General features: G+C 47.5%; 1 protein-coding gene across 1 annotated transcript in view; it reads right to left on the bottom strand.

Moving 5' to 3' along the window:
* Positions 1-580: 580 nt before the first annotated feature.
* Positions 581-16,245, bottom strand: part of Iqck (IQ motif containing K) — a gene marked incomplete at its 5' end in the record, with an annotated part of 95,915 nt that continues 80,250 nt past the window's right edge. Inside the window, 3 exons of the mRNA XM_042054011.1 lie at positions 581-793; positions 1,093-1,265; positions 4,113-4,224. Of these exons, the coding sequence (XP_041909945.1) occupies positions 581-793; positions 1,093-1,265; positions 4,113-4,224 (498 nt within the window). The remainder of the gene's footprint in view (positions 794-1,092; positions 1,266-4,112; positions 4,225-16,245) is intronic.

The raw sequence follows: 16,245 nt of genomic DNA, 5'->3' as shown, positions 1-16,245 counted from the left end.
TCCAGAGGCAACTGCCTATCATCTTTATTATTCTACCTGAGCATGCCTAGAGGTGCCCGTATCTTTAATTTTAAACTTTCTAACTCATGTGCTTAAGCTAAGGATACCCCCAAATATGCCCCGCCTTCTTCCCTTTCTAAACTCTGTCCTTAAAGGGAGATGCTCAGGAATATGCTTGCTTGTACGCTGCTTTCCCATAGGCATTTGCAGAAGCTTTGTGAATAAAACTCCCATGCTTCCTTTGGTCAGGGAGAGCACTGTGGCTCTGGAAGTGACTCCCGTGTCCTTCCCACCTGCTGCAGGTACTAAACCCCTCTCTACCCTTTGATTTCTCAGCTGTGTTTACTTTGGCTTTGTGCTCACCGGAACATGAGCCCACTGGGTTCAGTGAGAGGTATTCACATACAGAGAACATATGAAACCAATCACTGACAGAACACAACTAAAAACACGCTATTCTTTGGGACGGGACTTTTGACCGTATCTCAAGGCATCTTTGGACGGCCTGGGCTGGAATTCTGAAGACACACATTTAAAAATAATCTGCGCACCTGTCCTTCTGGAGTGTGAGAGGAGAACTTCACACTGCTTCTGTCGGGAGGAGAATGTTGTTGGGGACAGTAGCCTCTGACTCTGTGTAACCTGAGATCCAACTGCACATGACCAGGAGTCTGCCTGGGGACAGCTGATGCTCCTCCCTGAGACTCACATCTGCAGGAGGCTGCTCACAGTGTAAACACCAGGTCATGGTACCATACAGTGAGAACACCTTTGAGTGACATTTGTCTGACATCTGCACACAGCAAAGTTTTAAATGGAATCCCAAACTATTACTACTTACTATAACTATGCTTCTTTCTTTCTTTCTTTTCTTTCTTTCTTTCTTTCTTTCTTTCTTTCTTTCTTTCTTTCTTTCTTTCTTTCTTTCTTTCTTTTTTAATGGCAAATCTAAAGGACAAAAGCTGCCATACAGTAGGTCTTTGGGGCATGACCCCTGTGTCATCTCGGCTAGGGAAATATTGTTTTCTGATTGGCTTGTTGATACCTGAAGGAAGAAATTAATTCTGGGTCATGCAGGGTGTACCAGGCTACATGCTGCTCCTCTTCATCCAGCCCCAACCTAGAAAGCCCAGTCAACACAAACCCAGACAGCAAGTTCTGATGCCCTGATAAGAAACTGGCCATGGCCATGTGTCGTTTAAGATGATTCCTGAGAAGTTTGGGGAGCAGCTCCCAGGGCTGGGTGCCGCTGGGTGGTGTGGTGCCTGCCTAGGATGTGCAGCTCTGGCTTACAGCTACAGCACTGTGAAGGAAGGGAAAGTAGGGAGCTCTGTGCACGGGTCCCTGGGGAAGCCTTAGGAGATGAGAAAGTGAAGACAGGGGGACGTTAAGCTCGCCACTACTCACACATTAGGTGCTCACCCACAAGTGTGCTCATGCATGTGGGGGCAGAGGTTGACACCAGGTGTCCTCCCCAGTCAGTCTCTACCTTCATTTTTGAGGCAGGGTCTCTTACTGAACCTGGAGCTCGCTGACTGACAACAACAGCTAGCCAACAAGCCCCCGGGGTTCTCTCTGAGCCTCCCCAGAAGTAGGGTGACGTGTGTGCCACCTCACTCAGCCTCCCCAGAACTGGGATGACATGTGTGTGCTATCTCACCGAACTTTCATGTGAGTCTGAGGCTCAAATCCAGGTCCTCACTCAAGCTTGGCAAGTGCCTTACTAACTGAGCCAGCCCTCTAGTCCCATGGGCAAGTCCTTAGACCTTTCTGGCCTCTGTTTCTTCTACTGTAAAGCCCAAGAGTTTCATACCTCAAGTATATATGTGTGTGTAGATCATTGATCTTCGTAAAGATTAATGAATAAGATAAACACTAACCCACTTGGAACCCATGGAGTTTAATGTCTGTCAGTCAAAGGAAACAAACCCTAAGTCACTGAAAAGCACACATATGCCTCGACAACACTATTGTGACAGTGTGGAACATTCACGGGCACTGTGTGTCAGGCTAAAGTCTCATCATCTTTGAGACTCCTTTAACAGCTGCATGTGACAGGAACTTTCTCGCTGGTCCCATTTGGAATGGGGGAACTAAGGTCCAGTAAAGTCTGCTAGGTAAGGGCCACATGGATGGAAGTGGCAGCGAGCGTCCTGGGGCAGCTATGCTGTTGTGAATCCTGCCCTGCCTTCCACCGGTCACGAGCCTGGAACGGTCTTTAGAACTTCTCATTTTATTTAATTTTTCAGTTCAGAGTTTTGGCATAAAGGGCAGTTTAGCACTGGGCCATATTAAGATTTATATTATAATAGGTCATATTTATTGAAGACCCCGTCTTGAGAGAAGGGGAGCCTCTTGGAGCCCTTGCGAGGTGAGAAGGTGGGAACAGTAAGGCAGAGTCTCTGCCTTCCTGCTGGTACTCGGTCTACTCTATTCTTCCTGCTCCACAGCAAGCCAAGCCCACCAATCAAATAGCAGCCAATCAACTCCAAAGAACACAGAACAGCAGCCGTAAATAGGTGTACCGTGCTTCCTGTGACCTTTAAACTGATTACAGCCCTGATTGAGTCCCAGTTCTGAACTGAACTGAAACGGCAGTTGGCTAAAGAAAGGCACAGGCTGAGCCAGCCGGACAGAAGTAATTACTGAAGCTGTTTATCTCCCCTCAGTCACCCTCCCTCCCTCCTCCCCCTCCTGCCGTCCTGTCCTTTCTCTCTCTCCTTTTCTTTCTTTCTTGTGTACATGTTCCTGTGTGTGTGTGTGTGTGTGTGTGAGAGAGAGAGAGAGAGAGAGAGAGAGAGAGAGAGAGAGAGAGGGAGAGGGGGAGAGGGGGAGAGAGAGAGAGAGAGAGAGAGAGAGAGAGAGAGAGAGATGTGTTCACACCCGTGGATGTGCACACACCTGGGCTCATGCACATGGAGACCAGATATAAATGGTGGCTGTCTTCTTCAGACACTTTCTAACTTTATTTATTGAGACAAGAGTACCCACTGAACCAGAATTCACTAGTTAAGCTGGACTGTCCCGCCAGCAGGCTGCAGAGACCCCTGCTGTTCCTACCCATGGCATCAGCTTACCATCTTTATACTTGGGCGCTGGGGTTGCATCTCAGGTCCCCACTCGGCAGCAAGCCCTTCACCAACTGAGCCATCGTGTCAGTGCCCCACCCCCACTTTCTGTTATTTTTAAACTTCAACTTACTATATAGTCACAGTAGGAAAAACTGAAAAACAATTGTCAAAAAGGGGAAGGAAACAGAATCTCCACCATGATTAATATGCTGGTGTTCATATTGATATGTTCTTTTTCCAATAAAAAAATATACGCATCGATAAAGAAGGGGATTTAGCAATACAAAGTACTCCTTCACAGAGGCCCCACCATCTGCCATCTGCAAGCAGGGAAGGAGTGTAGAGGGGTGTGTACATGTGTGTGTTAACATGCCTACACACGTGGCAAGGTGGATCAGAGGTTTGAGAGCTGGAGAGTCCATTGTGCCTGGTTCAGTCCACATCTGAAGCCTGAGCCCAGGAGACCCAGAGGGGAAGCAGGAACCAGGATTCTGTGTGTGCAGGCCATTAAGTCAACCCTCTCACCCTTTACCCTATTCAGGTCCTTGTCACTGGAGAGGGCAACCATCGGTTCAGCCTACCAGTTCAAATCCACATCCAGTGTCTAGAAACACCCTCAAAGCTATCTACCCAGAAATAGCACTCACCAACTACCTGACCCAGCCAGACTGACACACAGGATTGCCCATAACAAAAAGAAGATGGAAATAAAGCTACTGAAGGTCAGACAGACAGCAGGAGTCGGGGATGGTGATTACCTGTGATGGCTCCCCAAATCACAGCTTGTTCTTGGAGCCTCATAGATAGAAAATAAAAGCCCTCGGATGCTAGATGACATAGAAGTTGTCCTCGAGGGAGGAGAATGGCCGTGTAAATTACATCCTGTGGACTCTGTAGCTGCCGAGCAGAACACACACACACACACACACACACACACACACACACACAGTCTGCAGGCCTCCAAGAGAGTTTCCCTCTAGAGTTCAGGAGAAGGATCAGTCTTTTCTGGAATGAACGTGGGGTGTGAAGCCCACCACTCACATTTCTGCTCTTGCTTGGCCCAGAAGATCTTCACACGCTGGCGGATGTGCTTGTCCTCACGCAGCTTCTTCTGCCACTGCCGCAGCTCCTGGATCTCAGGGTCGCAGCGAACCTGGGAAAGGCCACAAGGCTTAGGTAGCCCCTTCTCCACACTTCCACACCTGCCCCTTAACAAGTCTGCATCGGAAAGCTTCCAGAATGGGCTGTAACATTGTAAAACTCTTTTCTTGCCGCACTGGGCTCAGACTGAGAGCCTCGGGCATGCTAGGTGAGTGCTCTACCTCCAAGCTACACCCCAGCCCTAGTTTGATGCACTTTTGGTTCTTAGAACATACTGTTGTCAGTAAATTATCTACATTCCAAAAGTTTGTTTCATACTTGAGCACAAATGAGATTGTGAGGATTCGCCATAACTAATGGTATGTTGAGAACATTCTAGATTTGGGTGGTCCCATAGAAATAAAATGTGTAGCCGGGCGGTGGTGGCGCACGCCTTTAATCCCAGCACTCGGGAGGCAGAGGCAGGCGGATCTCTGTGAGTTTGCAGACCAGCCTGGTCTACAAGAGCTAGTTCCAGGACAGGCTCCAAAGCCACAGAGAAACCCTGTCTCGAAAAACCAAAAAAAAAAAAAAAGAAATAAAATGTGTAATTTTAAGTTTTCTCCATCTCATTTGACAACAACAAGAATGCGAGAATGTTTTAGATAATATATCTTATTTGACCTAGATAATCAATTAATATCATTAATACCCATTAATTAATATCTACTTGTTGATATCCAAAATCTTATCATTTCAACATGCAATTAATATAAAAATTATTATGGTAGGCAGACATGGTGGCACAAGTCTATCATCCCAGCACTTCATGGGGTTGGGGCAGGAAGACTGCTAATTCAAGACCAGATGCATTACACAACAAGACTCTCTCCCAGCTCCATTTCATAGCCCTTGACAGAGAGTCTTCTTCATTCTGTAAGTAGTCTATCTACTATTGAGGTGTAACCAGCAAACCCTGGCTCCACCCCAGCACCTGATGAACCAGATGTGGAGGCAGATTCTTGGAATCTCGGCACTCTGGAAGTGAGAGGATCAGAAATAAAGGTCATCTTCCAGCTGCACATGGCATCCAAGAGACCCTGTCACTCATTCTATTGGGACAGGAATGATTGGGCCCATTCTAAAGATGAGAAAACCAAGATGAAGAGAGAGCAGATGGTGTTGCAGGGGAGGGTGCTTGGGGAGAGGTATGTAGGTGGGATGCAGAGCTGTGTAACCCAGTAGACTCTGAAGCAAAGCCCCCCTCACCCCGTTCTCCATCCTGAGTCCTCTTTCCATCACCAGCTTGCTGGAAGGGCTGCTCAGCAAAAAGTTGACTCCAAGCCTAAGTGGGTAACTACATGTCAAGTTCATTCTGAAAAAGTCAAAGTCGCTGAACAATAGACAAGGAACAACAATGTCTGAGGAAGTTGCCATGGTAACACTTACACAGTCTTGGAATTAAGTATTAAAGATGACCGCTTTGTGTGTTCCCTTTCACGATCAGCTCCATTCGTTGAAATGAAGCCATAGTTTTATAATCTGGGGAATAGTTCCCTATATTGGAGTAATTTGTGGATCTGGGGAAGCTACACACTAGATGCCAAGATCAGTGGTCTCCCAGACCCTGGCCACACCTATCTTTCCAGGGCTCCCATGTGTGCGAGGGGCAGTGTGCTTGGTCTTGTCTTCTAGATTTCATAACCTTGACTTGCTGGTTCACTGGACAGGAGCAGGTGGGACGAAGCAGAAGCAGGACAATCAGCAGCTGCAGTGGGAACCTCAGGCGCAGGCATGACCCAGTGTGTACAGGAAGCCAACAAAGGCAGCTCAGGGAGAGGTCGGGGAACAGCATGATTTGGCCAAAGGGGAGCTGCTTCCTTCCCAACCCTGTTGATGGGGCCATCCTGTGGAGGCCACCTAGGTATGTATCCTTCAGCTCTTTCAAGCCACCATTGGATCTTAAGACCTCCTGCCCAGTCATTGAGCTTCCTGCTGTCGTCATAGCAATTGTCACTAAAGCCACCTGCACACCTGCCTCCCCATGGGACACAGATAGTGCCTGAAAGGACTGGGCTGAGTCAGGTCTGGCTATCAGATCTGTCCCAGCTCTAGAGCCACTCTTCCCTCTTCTGCTTCTGCTTTCAATGCAAGGCCACCTCTTGTCATCTCTTGGGAGTTTTATGTAGGGGAGGTGGGTCGGCATTGTCTCTCCTGGGAATGTCTGTGAGTTACCAGTAGTCCTGATGGTTGTCTTTTTTACTTAGTTGTGGTAAAAGGCACACAACATAAATATTACCTTTTAACCATTTAAAGTATACTTCAGTGGTGCTAAGTACATTCAGAACATTGTGCAACCACCTCCACGCACCCAATTCCAGAACATTCTTATCATCACAAAAGGAAATTCTGTACCCGTTAATCAGTACTTCCCTGTTTTCTCTTCTCCCACCCCAGCCACTAACCTGTTTTGGACTCCAGAGTATCCGTGGATTTCCCTACCAGGGGTATTTCACATAAATGCAATCATTCACCCATGGGCTGTTAATGTCTGAGTTCTTCCACTCATACAGAGCTTCATGGTTACTCGTTTCCTTGTTGCGCAGCATCCCACTGTATAGCTACGCCACAGTATGATTCCTCCATTTGTCTCGTCACGGACACTGGAGTGACTGACACTGTTTACCACAGTGAACAGAGCTCTGTGAACACCTGCCCACAGCACACTTTTCCTTGAATATCTATTTTTCTGTAGCTGTTTGACCTATGTCACAAACAGGAACACCTGTTTGTCTGCCCATCTGAAGGCTGCATGTGTCCACAGGGCTCTGTTGACAGTACTGTGTGGTCTCCTCTGTCTGGCCGAGACCTTTGTCCTCGACTTCTTCACTTTGCCCTGAGTGCCACTCACCTTGGCAGAATACAGCAGCAGCCTTGGTGGTGGGTCTCTCATTGCTAGGAGATCCTGGAGCACTAGAGAAGGCTGCTGTGAGCTAAGGAGAGCAGGCATCCGCTGAATTGGGCTAATCCCATTGGCTATTGTCACAGCCGGGGAAGCGCTTCAGATGGTAGAGATTGTGCTCATCAGCAAAGACCAGAGTGCAGTGTGGTATCAACATGCAGTGGCCTGGCTTATACCAGAGTGCAGTGTGGTATCAATATGCAGTGGTCTGGCTTATACCAGAGTGCAGTGTGGTATCAACATGCAGCGGCCTGGATTATACCAGAGTGCAGTGTGGTATCAACATGCAGTGGCCTGGCTTATACCAGAGTGCAGTGTGGAATCAGCACGCAGCGCTTCCCTTCCCAGGGCTTCCCATCACTTTGCCGCTTTGTTTCTGAAGTCACCGTGGAGAGTCTGCTTGCTCTTCCAGTGTGCACAGGAATATGACTGATGCTATGGACTTGACTTCGGTACACAGATAAATCAAAAGCTTCTTGATGCAGGTGTCAACTCGTATTTGCTCTGATTTATTTATTTGTAGTTATTGATTTTGCCTCGTTGGGAATCAAACCCAGGGCTTTGCACATGCATGGGCAAGTGCTCTTGCCTAGTCTGGCCGCAATTTTTTAGTGTCCCTGTAATTATCAAATTCTTCCAATTCTGTATGACTCTGAAGAAAGGCATTCCAGAATCGTGTCAGGTCATAGCCAGCTCTTGGCTGTGGCGATGGCTCTGGAGGTAAAGCACTCGCTGTGCAAGCATGAGGACCTGTATTCGAATCCTCAGCACCCATGTAAGCCTGCCATGGTAGCACACACCTATATCCCCAGTACTCCTGCAAGATGGGAGATGGTGGCAGCAGAGTCCTTGGAAGCTGACATACCAGAGCCTGGCACACACAGCAGCGAACGGGAAAGCTCTGTTTCAGACAGGGTGGAAAGCATGGGTAACAATGGAAGATGTCCTCTGACACCACTATGTGAGCACTGTGACAAACGCATACACCCACCCCACCGCATGGACAGACATACACATCATATCAATGCACATTGGAAAGGAGGGGAAGGAGGGAGAAGAGGGGGACGGAGATTCTAAACCTGACAGTCTGAGAATGAATCTCAGCTCTGCACAGTGGGTTGCTTATGATCCCAGAGCCTCAATTTCCTAATCTGTAAAATGGGGTGGGCACAAAAGCAACATCTAAAGTGCAATAAAAACATGTCAGCATAAGTTCTCTTTGTGTTAACTAGTAAGGAAAAGAGTGGCTTCATCTCTGACGGTGAATCCTCTAACTGCCTCAAATGCTCCAAACCAAGGCGGAGAAGCCGGTGACTCTATCAAAAGTGTGGTCTTCCCCCAGGGGTGTACAAAGTGCTGAGCACATGCATGGTTTCGTAATTTCATAACTTTGGGCTCTGGCCAGCTGGCGCAGAGGTTCTGGGGTTGTGTGGGGTAGGTGACGGCAGGAAAGGAAAGCGTGGCTGCTGGGACTCCGCCTCTGTCGCTCTTCATAATCTCTAGTTCCCAACTGCTCTTAGCTCACTTGTTTTCCCTGCTTCCTGGCAAAACAGACATTCACATAGCAACAGCTGCCATCACTTAGTCCCTCAAGTTTTCCTAATTGCCTTGAAGGAAAGTGCTTAATCTATCACAGTCGCTGGAAGGACGCTGGAGAAGAGAATGGACGGGCCTCTCGGCGATGCTCACAAGTGCCAGCCCTGGAACTGGCATGAGATGTTTCCCAGGAGGGTCTTAGGATGTCTTTGCCAGGGGCTGACACCCCAATGATTATGAGAATGGACTTAACATTGGAAAGACCAGTTTCCCCATGTAGAAGACAGGGGCGGGGGCTGGGGGGAGATGTTTGCAAAACTCTTTTCCACTACCTAATAAACGTCTCAGAGTGCAAAGCTAGCAAGTTCCACTTTCTCTTTGTAAAGAAGCTTGGAGAGTTCTTTTCAGATCTTTGGCAAAACCAAGTCAAAGCAGAGCAGAGTCAGCTGCTTGTTCTAGAAGTCACTCGTGTTTCCTTTTGCTGTGTGTTAGTGGCAGGCACGGTTACTGACATCCACCTGCACCGTAGAATGATGCCTCAGGGTGGGTTAGTCTAGAACTCTGTTCTAGAGCTGCATTTGCAACAGTGGGTGTCGGCACAATCATGAGCAACCAGCTTAGCCAGTGGGTTGAGAAAGACACTTTAAACACCTAATGCAGGAGCGGGGAGATGGCTCCCTTGGTGAAGTGCCAGCACTGCAAGGATGGGGACGTTCATTTGGATCCCCAGCACCCACACAGGTCAGATGTGGTGGCACACGTCTACCCCAGCACTGGAAGGCGGTGGTGCTGGAGAGAGATGGTCCCCTGATGCCTCCTGGCCAATTAGTCTAGACAGCTGGGACTACAGGCTCAGTGGGAGACCTTGCCTTAAACTATAAGGTGGTTGCTGGAATCAAGGCCCATACTTTTCTACAGGCTAGAGAAGATCCTAGCTGATTCTTGACATGTCTATATTGAATGGCTCAAATGTGTATCGCTATTAGCTGTATGCAATGATCTTTCATTGTAATAAATATCTTACTGTTTAAAAAGATAAGATGGACAGCAATAGCAGAAGAGTTCTACCCTCTGGCCTCCGCATGCATGCACGTGCATGTACACAGGCACTCACATACAAATGTATACACACACTACACATATGTACACATGCACTCACATACAAATGTATACACATACTACACATATGTACACATGCACACTACACATACATGTACACAGGCACTCACATACAAATGTATACACACACACTACACACACATGTACACACAAAGAAATCTAATGAATAGAAAATAACCTATATACCTCTATTGTTGAGAGCATTGTAACCCCTTGTGCTTAACTTTACAGTCTGCTTTATCGACCACTCATGGTGGTAAGTCATCCTACCTCCCAGTGCTTATGTTTATGTGGTATCTTTTCTCAGCTCTTTGCTTTCAACCACATTGGGTTATTTTGTATTTTCTGGACCTCCTAGAATGGAGGCTATCCTCTCATGACCCAGTCTGAAAACCATGGGACAAGCTGTCCTCCGTATATTTATTATGGTTAGTGATGTCTTTAGTTCTCTTGCCTGGTTTTATTTTTAATTTTTTATACATACATACATACATACATACATACACACACACATATGTATATATTTCCTGATTTCCAGAGCATCCAGTTTCTGTATTCCAGTTGTTTCTTATTTGTTTTATTTCATTGGTTGGGTTTGGGTTTGGGTTTGGATTTTGTTGCTGTTGTCTGTCACAGGGTCTCATTACACAACCCAGTCTGGCTTTACCTTAACATCCTCCTGCCTCAGCCTCTCAAGTGCTGGAATTACAGGTGTGCAATACTACGTTGCTATAAACCAAGTGTGGTGGCACATATGTGCCATCCAAGAATTTGGAAGGCTGAGGCAGGAGAACTCAAGTGTGAAGTCAGCCTGGTCATAGTAAGTTTGAGGCCAGTCTGAACAACAATAGCAAAACCAGGGATTTAACTTACCATGTAGACCAGGCTTGCCTTGAACTCAGTATTAAGGTACCACTGCACCCAGTTTTAAAATCCTGTCTTTTAAAAAGTTGCTGTGATATAATAAATAAACTAAAAGTAAAATGTATCAAAAAAGAAGTCTCCTCCTCCACGATGCAGGCCTTGAGATGGCTTTAATCCTAGTCTCTTTAGTCTTTACGTCACCACCTGGCATTTGGGGAGCTGCTCTTTCTCAGGGGCTAATGCCTGCTTACATCTTGTTCTACATGGTTTCCCTGCAGCTCCTTCCTCGTGGGTTCCTCCCCCTCTATTTCAGCTCATCTTTTGGAAGTTCTTTCAGGAGGGGTGTTTGGGGAAGGCTTATTTATAGCTCTTGAGTGATGGGTGAGTGGGCACGTAATTCTAGGTTCCGTGCTGTTTTCCCCAGGATCAGCAGACACTACACTTCACTGTCTAGGGCACTTACTATGGCTGATGGGAAGTCTATAATTGCTCACTAGCTTCCCCTCTGTAGGGAAGCTCTGCTGCAAGACAGCTTTGAGGATTGTGTATTTCCAGGGTCCCATGGCTGCACATGGGACATTTTGGATGGTCTTGTCTTTATCCAGCTCACTCAGGTTTCCTGTCCTCCAGTGTCCTCTGTGGCTGCTCCACTCTTCACTCCACTGCCCACTCTGCAATCCCTGGTACAAGGACACTGGAGCATCTCATTTTGTCATCTCTCAGTCGCTTTTGGTTGCATTCTCTCTCCCAGACCTGACTCTGTAGCTGTGTCTATCTGCCAGCTAGGGATGTGATCCATGAGTCAGCAACCTCTGTACTGGCAAAAATGTGCAGATTTGTGGGCTCCAGTCAAGCCTGTGAAATCAGCACATGAAGGTGAGCTCAGGAAGCCTCCCTGGGTGATGCTGATGTGCACTGACACGTGAGGGACACTGTCTGCTTTTGTTTTGTTTAGTTTTGTTTGGGGTGTGTGTGTGTGTGTGTGTTTCTTTTAAACAAATTTTTTTCTCGTTTGTTTGTGCAGTGCTGGGGGTGGATGCATGGCCTCCAGTGTGCTAGGCAGCCATCCCACCACTGAGCCATCTTTCCCATTCACTCAGCCACTTTCATCCCTGATGGTTGCACCCACTCTCTTTCAAATCTGAATTTTTCCCTTTTTTCACACAGACTTGTTCTTCCAGCACGGTCTACATTTTGTTGTAGTAAATCTATATAATCATTGTAAACACATTACTTCAAAGACTCAAACTGCTGGACTTGAGGCCTGAATGTTCTAGTTGGTGCTGGAGCTGCTTTTCCTCTCTTTTTTTGGTGGTTCCTTTTTAAAATTAGGAGTTTGTAACTTTTAAGGGTACTAGTCCAACTCCAAGCTTATCCACCTCTGAGGTCATGTCTCTAACTAGTAAACTCTTTTATTGGGATGGATAAAATAGTAAATATTGTTTTTGTGGAGCTAGAAGTCTCTTTCATACCAATCCAATGCTGCCATTACAACATAAAAGCAGAGCCGGGCGGTGGTGGCGCACGCCTTTAATCCCAGCACTCGGGAGGCAGAGGCAGGCGGATCTCCGTCAGTTCGAGGCCAGCCTGGTCTACAAGAGCTAGTTCCAGAACAGGCTCTAAAAAAGCTGCAGAGAAACCCTGTCTCGAAAAAACAAAAAAAAAAAAAAAAAAGAAAGAAAGAAAAAGAAAACAACATAAAAGCAGCTGTAGACAATATTCTAATATTGTGGCTATGTTCCAGTAAAATTCTGTTCACACACACACACACACACACACACACTCCTGGCTACTATAGAAACTAAGGCAGGAGGATCACCAGTTCAAGACCAGGGTGGACAACTTAGTGAGTCTTTGTCTCAAAACAAAAGGCAAAAATGACCATTGGGGCTGTAGGTCAAAGGTGGAGTACTTGCCTTGCATGCATGAGGCTGTAGGTTCAATCTCAAGTGCTGCAAGCCCTTACAGCCCAAATAACAAGCCCAGCAGTGGTGGTGCACACCTTTAATCCCAGCACTTGGGAGGCAGAGGTGAGTATAGCTCTGAGTTCAAGGCCAGCCTGGTCTACAGAGACAGTGGATGGCCCGGGCTGTGTGAAGAAACCCTGTCTCAAAAAACAAAAACAAATAAACCAAAACAAACAAAAGCCAAATAATAAAAACAAACAAACAAGCTGGGTGGTGGTGGCACATGCCTTTAATTCCAGCCCTTGGGAGGCAGAGGCAAGCAGACATCTGTGAGTTCGAGGCCAGCCTGGTCTACAAGAACTAGTTCCAGGACAGGCTCCAAAGCTACAGAGAAACCCTGTCGCAAAAAACCAAAAAAAAAAAAAAAAAAAAAAAAAAATCCAAACAAACAAAAACCTAAATAACAGACAGTGGCTGGATATGCTCCTTGACCCCTTTGTGGGCATTAGAGTGCCAATCCCCAGCTTCATGTGCTGCCTCTTCCGGTTCTTTCAACACTATTAATTTGAGACATTTTTCTAAGCTCAATAAATGACACTGATGTCACTTGGGTCCTGTAGAAACAGCCTCCACCTGGGGGTACTAATGCATGCCAGTGGGGTAGAACAAGACCTTCTGCAGACCTCCAAGTGATTCCAATGAGCTGAAGTCTGGGCCACCCTGCTCCCCTGAAAGAGAATGCAAGGAATGAACTCAATGTTACAAGCCCTACCGCTGACATCTGTACAGCTCGGCTGTTTCAGTTCTTACATGAATACCATGCTGATTATTGCAGATCCTGCCAATGGGAGTCAAGTGAGACCTCTTGGGCTGTTAGCCTGTGGTCAGGAAGGCAGGATCTGGGTGACTCATGAACACCAGCTGCCTTTCCTGAGGCAGTCACCGCAAAGCCCGGATCTGAGAAGGCCTTCTCCCAGGAAGCCACACCTATTTTTGTGCTGAAGTCCCTCTCAAGGCGGAAGGGGGAGAACACACGTCACAGCACACACTTGAAAGAAATGGAATTTCCCCCACAGTTCTGTGATGACAGTTCAGATAAAGTTCATCCAACTTCTTTCGATAACCAAGTGTCCTGATGATTAGCAATGATCTGCTGCAAAGGCATTTAAGGTATTTGATGAACTTCTCAGTGAGCTACAGAGTCAATTACACCGCAGTGTGCTGTGTCAAGGGCCCCATCACTCAGCACGCTCTGAGCTTTCCTTCTAGTCAGTGCTTAGCTAACAGTTGTGGAACGTTTCTAACAGGGGACCCATGAGCACTGGTTTAGGAGCTGTCTACATGCATGCCATTAATTCTCAGATGGTATCTATGAGGCATGCAGTATTGCCACTCCCTTTTCAAAGAGAAAACTGAGACTCAGACAGGCAAATAATGCCCCTAATTCGGCACGTATCATAGCCCTTGAACTTGAGCAGCAGCAGTGAAAAGCTATCAGTGCTGGAGTGTTGCCGCTCTATTTCTGATTGAAGCAACAGCTTCAGGGCTGTTCTAATACACCTGCAAATCTGAAAGCCACAGACTCCTCTGTCAGGGGCTCCTAAAAGGGTGTTCTTCAGACAATCAGCATTCCAGGTACGTGAGAAGCTTTTCAAAATGCAAATTCTTAAGGACCCATCCAGCCCTCCTGAGTCTGGGGGAGGGGCCCTGTCATCTGTGCAAAGTCCTGATGCAGGCTAAAGATGGAGAATGCCTACATAGCTGGGGCGTGGTGATGTGGGTCTATAGCCCTAGCACTAGCACTCAGGAAGCTGAGGCGAGAGGACTGCGGGCTTGAGGACAGCCTGGGATACATAATGTGACACTGTCACAAAATGAAGAGGAAAATATGAAGAGGTGGGGATAAAGCACCTGTCTAGCATGCTTAAGGCTCTGGGCACCATCCCTAGAACTGGGGACAAGAGAGAAAAAGGAAGAGGAGGAGGAGGAGGAGAAGGAAGAGGAGGAGGAGGAAGAGGAGGAAGAGGAGGAGGAGGAGGAGGAGGAGGAGGAGGAAGAGGAGGAAGAGGAGGAAGAGGAGGAAGAGGAGGAAGAGGAGGAGGAGGAGGAAGAGGAGGAGGAGGAGGAAGAGGAGGAAGAGGAGGAGGAGGAGGAGGAAGAGGAGGAAGAGGAGGAGGAGGAGGAGGAAGAGGAGGAGGAGGAGGAGGAGGAGGAGGAGGAGGAGAAAAAGGAGGAGGAGGAGGAGGAGGAGGAGGAGAAAAAGGAGGAGGAGGAGGAAGAAGAGGAGAAAAAGGAGGAGGAGGAAGAGGAGGAGGAGGAGGAGAAAAAGGAGGAGGAGGAGGAGGAAGAGGAGGAGGAGGAAGAGGAGGAGGAGGAAGAGGAGGAGGAGGAGGAGAAAAAGGAGGAGGAGGAGGAGGAGGAAGAAGAGGAGAAAAAGGAGGAGGAGGAAGAGGAGGAGGAGGAGGAGAAAAAGGAGGAGGAGGAGGAGGAAGAGGAGGAGGAGGAAGAGGAAGAGGAGGAGGAGGAGGAGGAGGAAGAGGAGGAGGAAGAGGAGGAGGAAGAGGAGGAAGAGGAGGAGGAAGAGGAGGAGGAAGAGGAGGAAGAGGAGGAGGAAGAGGAGGAAGAGGAGGAGGAGGAGGAAGAGGAGGAAGAGGAGGAGGAAGAGGAGGAGGAGGAGGAAAGCTACTGCCCTGTGCCCTTGGTGAGTCCCCTGGATTCTGGTCTAAAAACAAACAAACATAACAACAAGCTTTGCCACTCTTATCACTAATGAACTCAGCAGCTGGAGAACAACTCAGTTGATCAAGTGCTCGTTTAGCACAAAGCTTTGGGTTCCTGGGTTGGATCCCCAGCTCCGTATAAACCAGGTTTGGTGTCCTATTATAACCCAGACTCAAGGTAAAGGCTGGGGGATCAACGAAGTTCAAGGCAACCTTGACTATGCGAACCCCACCCCATATGCACAGGGGAGTACAGAAGGAAACAGAAGAGCTGCTATGTAAATTCCACAGTCTAGGCTAGTCACCCAAAGAGACTCAACTGAGCACTGAAACCGACCAGCGAACTTTTAACCTTTAAAGGAAAGTGCTCCAGAGAAGCGGAGAAGGGCAGCTACCAGGGTGTCAAGCGGAATGCTGGGCACCTGGCCTTCTGCTGTCTCCTTGCCAAGCTGCCCGGTACAGACCCATCACACACCCCACTAGTTTATGCTGTCACCAGACGAGGGATTCAGGAGAATTTGACCCTGAGGTTTATAAGTGTGACGGACTTCATTCTCAGCTATCTGGATATACACGGCCCTTCTTGCCTGAAAGTTGAAAGATCTTTATCTTTTGCTTGTTGTTTGTTTTGAGGCAAGTTCTCACTGTGCCCTAGCCCAGGCTAGACTCTTATCCCTGATACTCCTTCCTCAGACTCCTGAGTGTTGGAATTACAAGTTTTCACTGCCACAACCAGCTAAAAATAAAAAAAGAATTCTTATAAATTCCTTATAAAGATAAAAAAAAGGAACATTCTCATGTAGCTTAGGCTGGCCTTGAACTCATTATGTAGCCTTAAACTTCTGACCTTCCTGCCTCCATCTCCCAAGAGCTGGGATTACAGATATATGCCACTATGTCCTTGTTCTATCTGGTTCTGGGGATTGAACTTGGGGCATCATGTATGCTAGGCAAGCACTCTACCAACTGGGCTACATCCCCAGGCC

This window comes from Arvicola amphibius, chromosome 1, assembly GCF_903992535.2.
Source record: "Arvicola amphibius chromosome 1, mArvAmp1.2, whole genome shotgun sequence".
NCBI classification, from domain to species: domain Eukaryota; kingdom Metazoa; phylum Chordata; class Mammalia; order Rodentia; family Cricetidae; genus Arvicola; species Arvicola amphibius.
The sequence above is the reverse complement of the archived record's forward strand: the minus strand, read 5'-3'. Positions and strand labels throughout refer to the sequence as shown.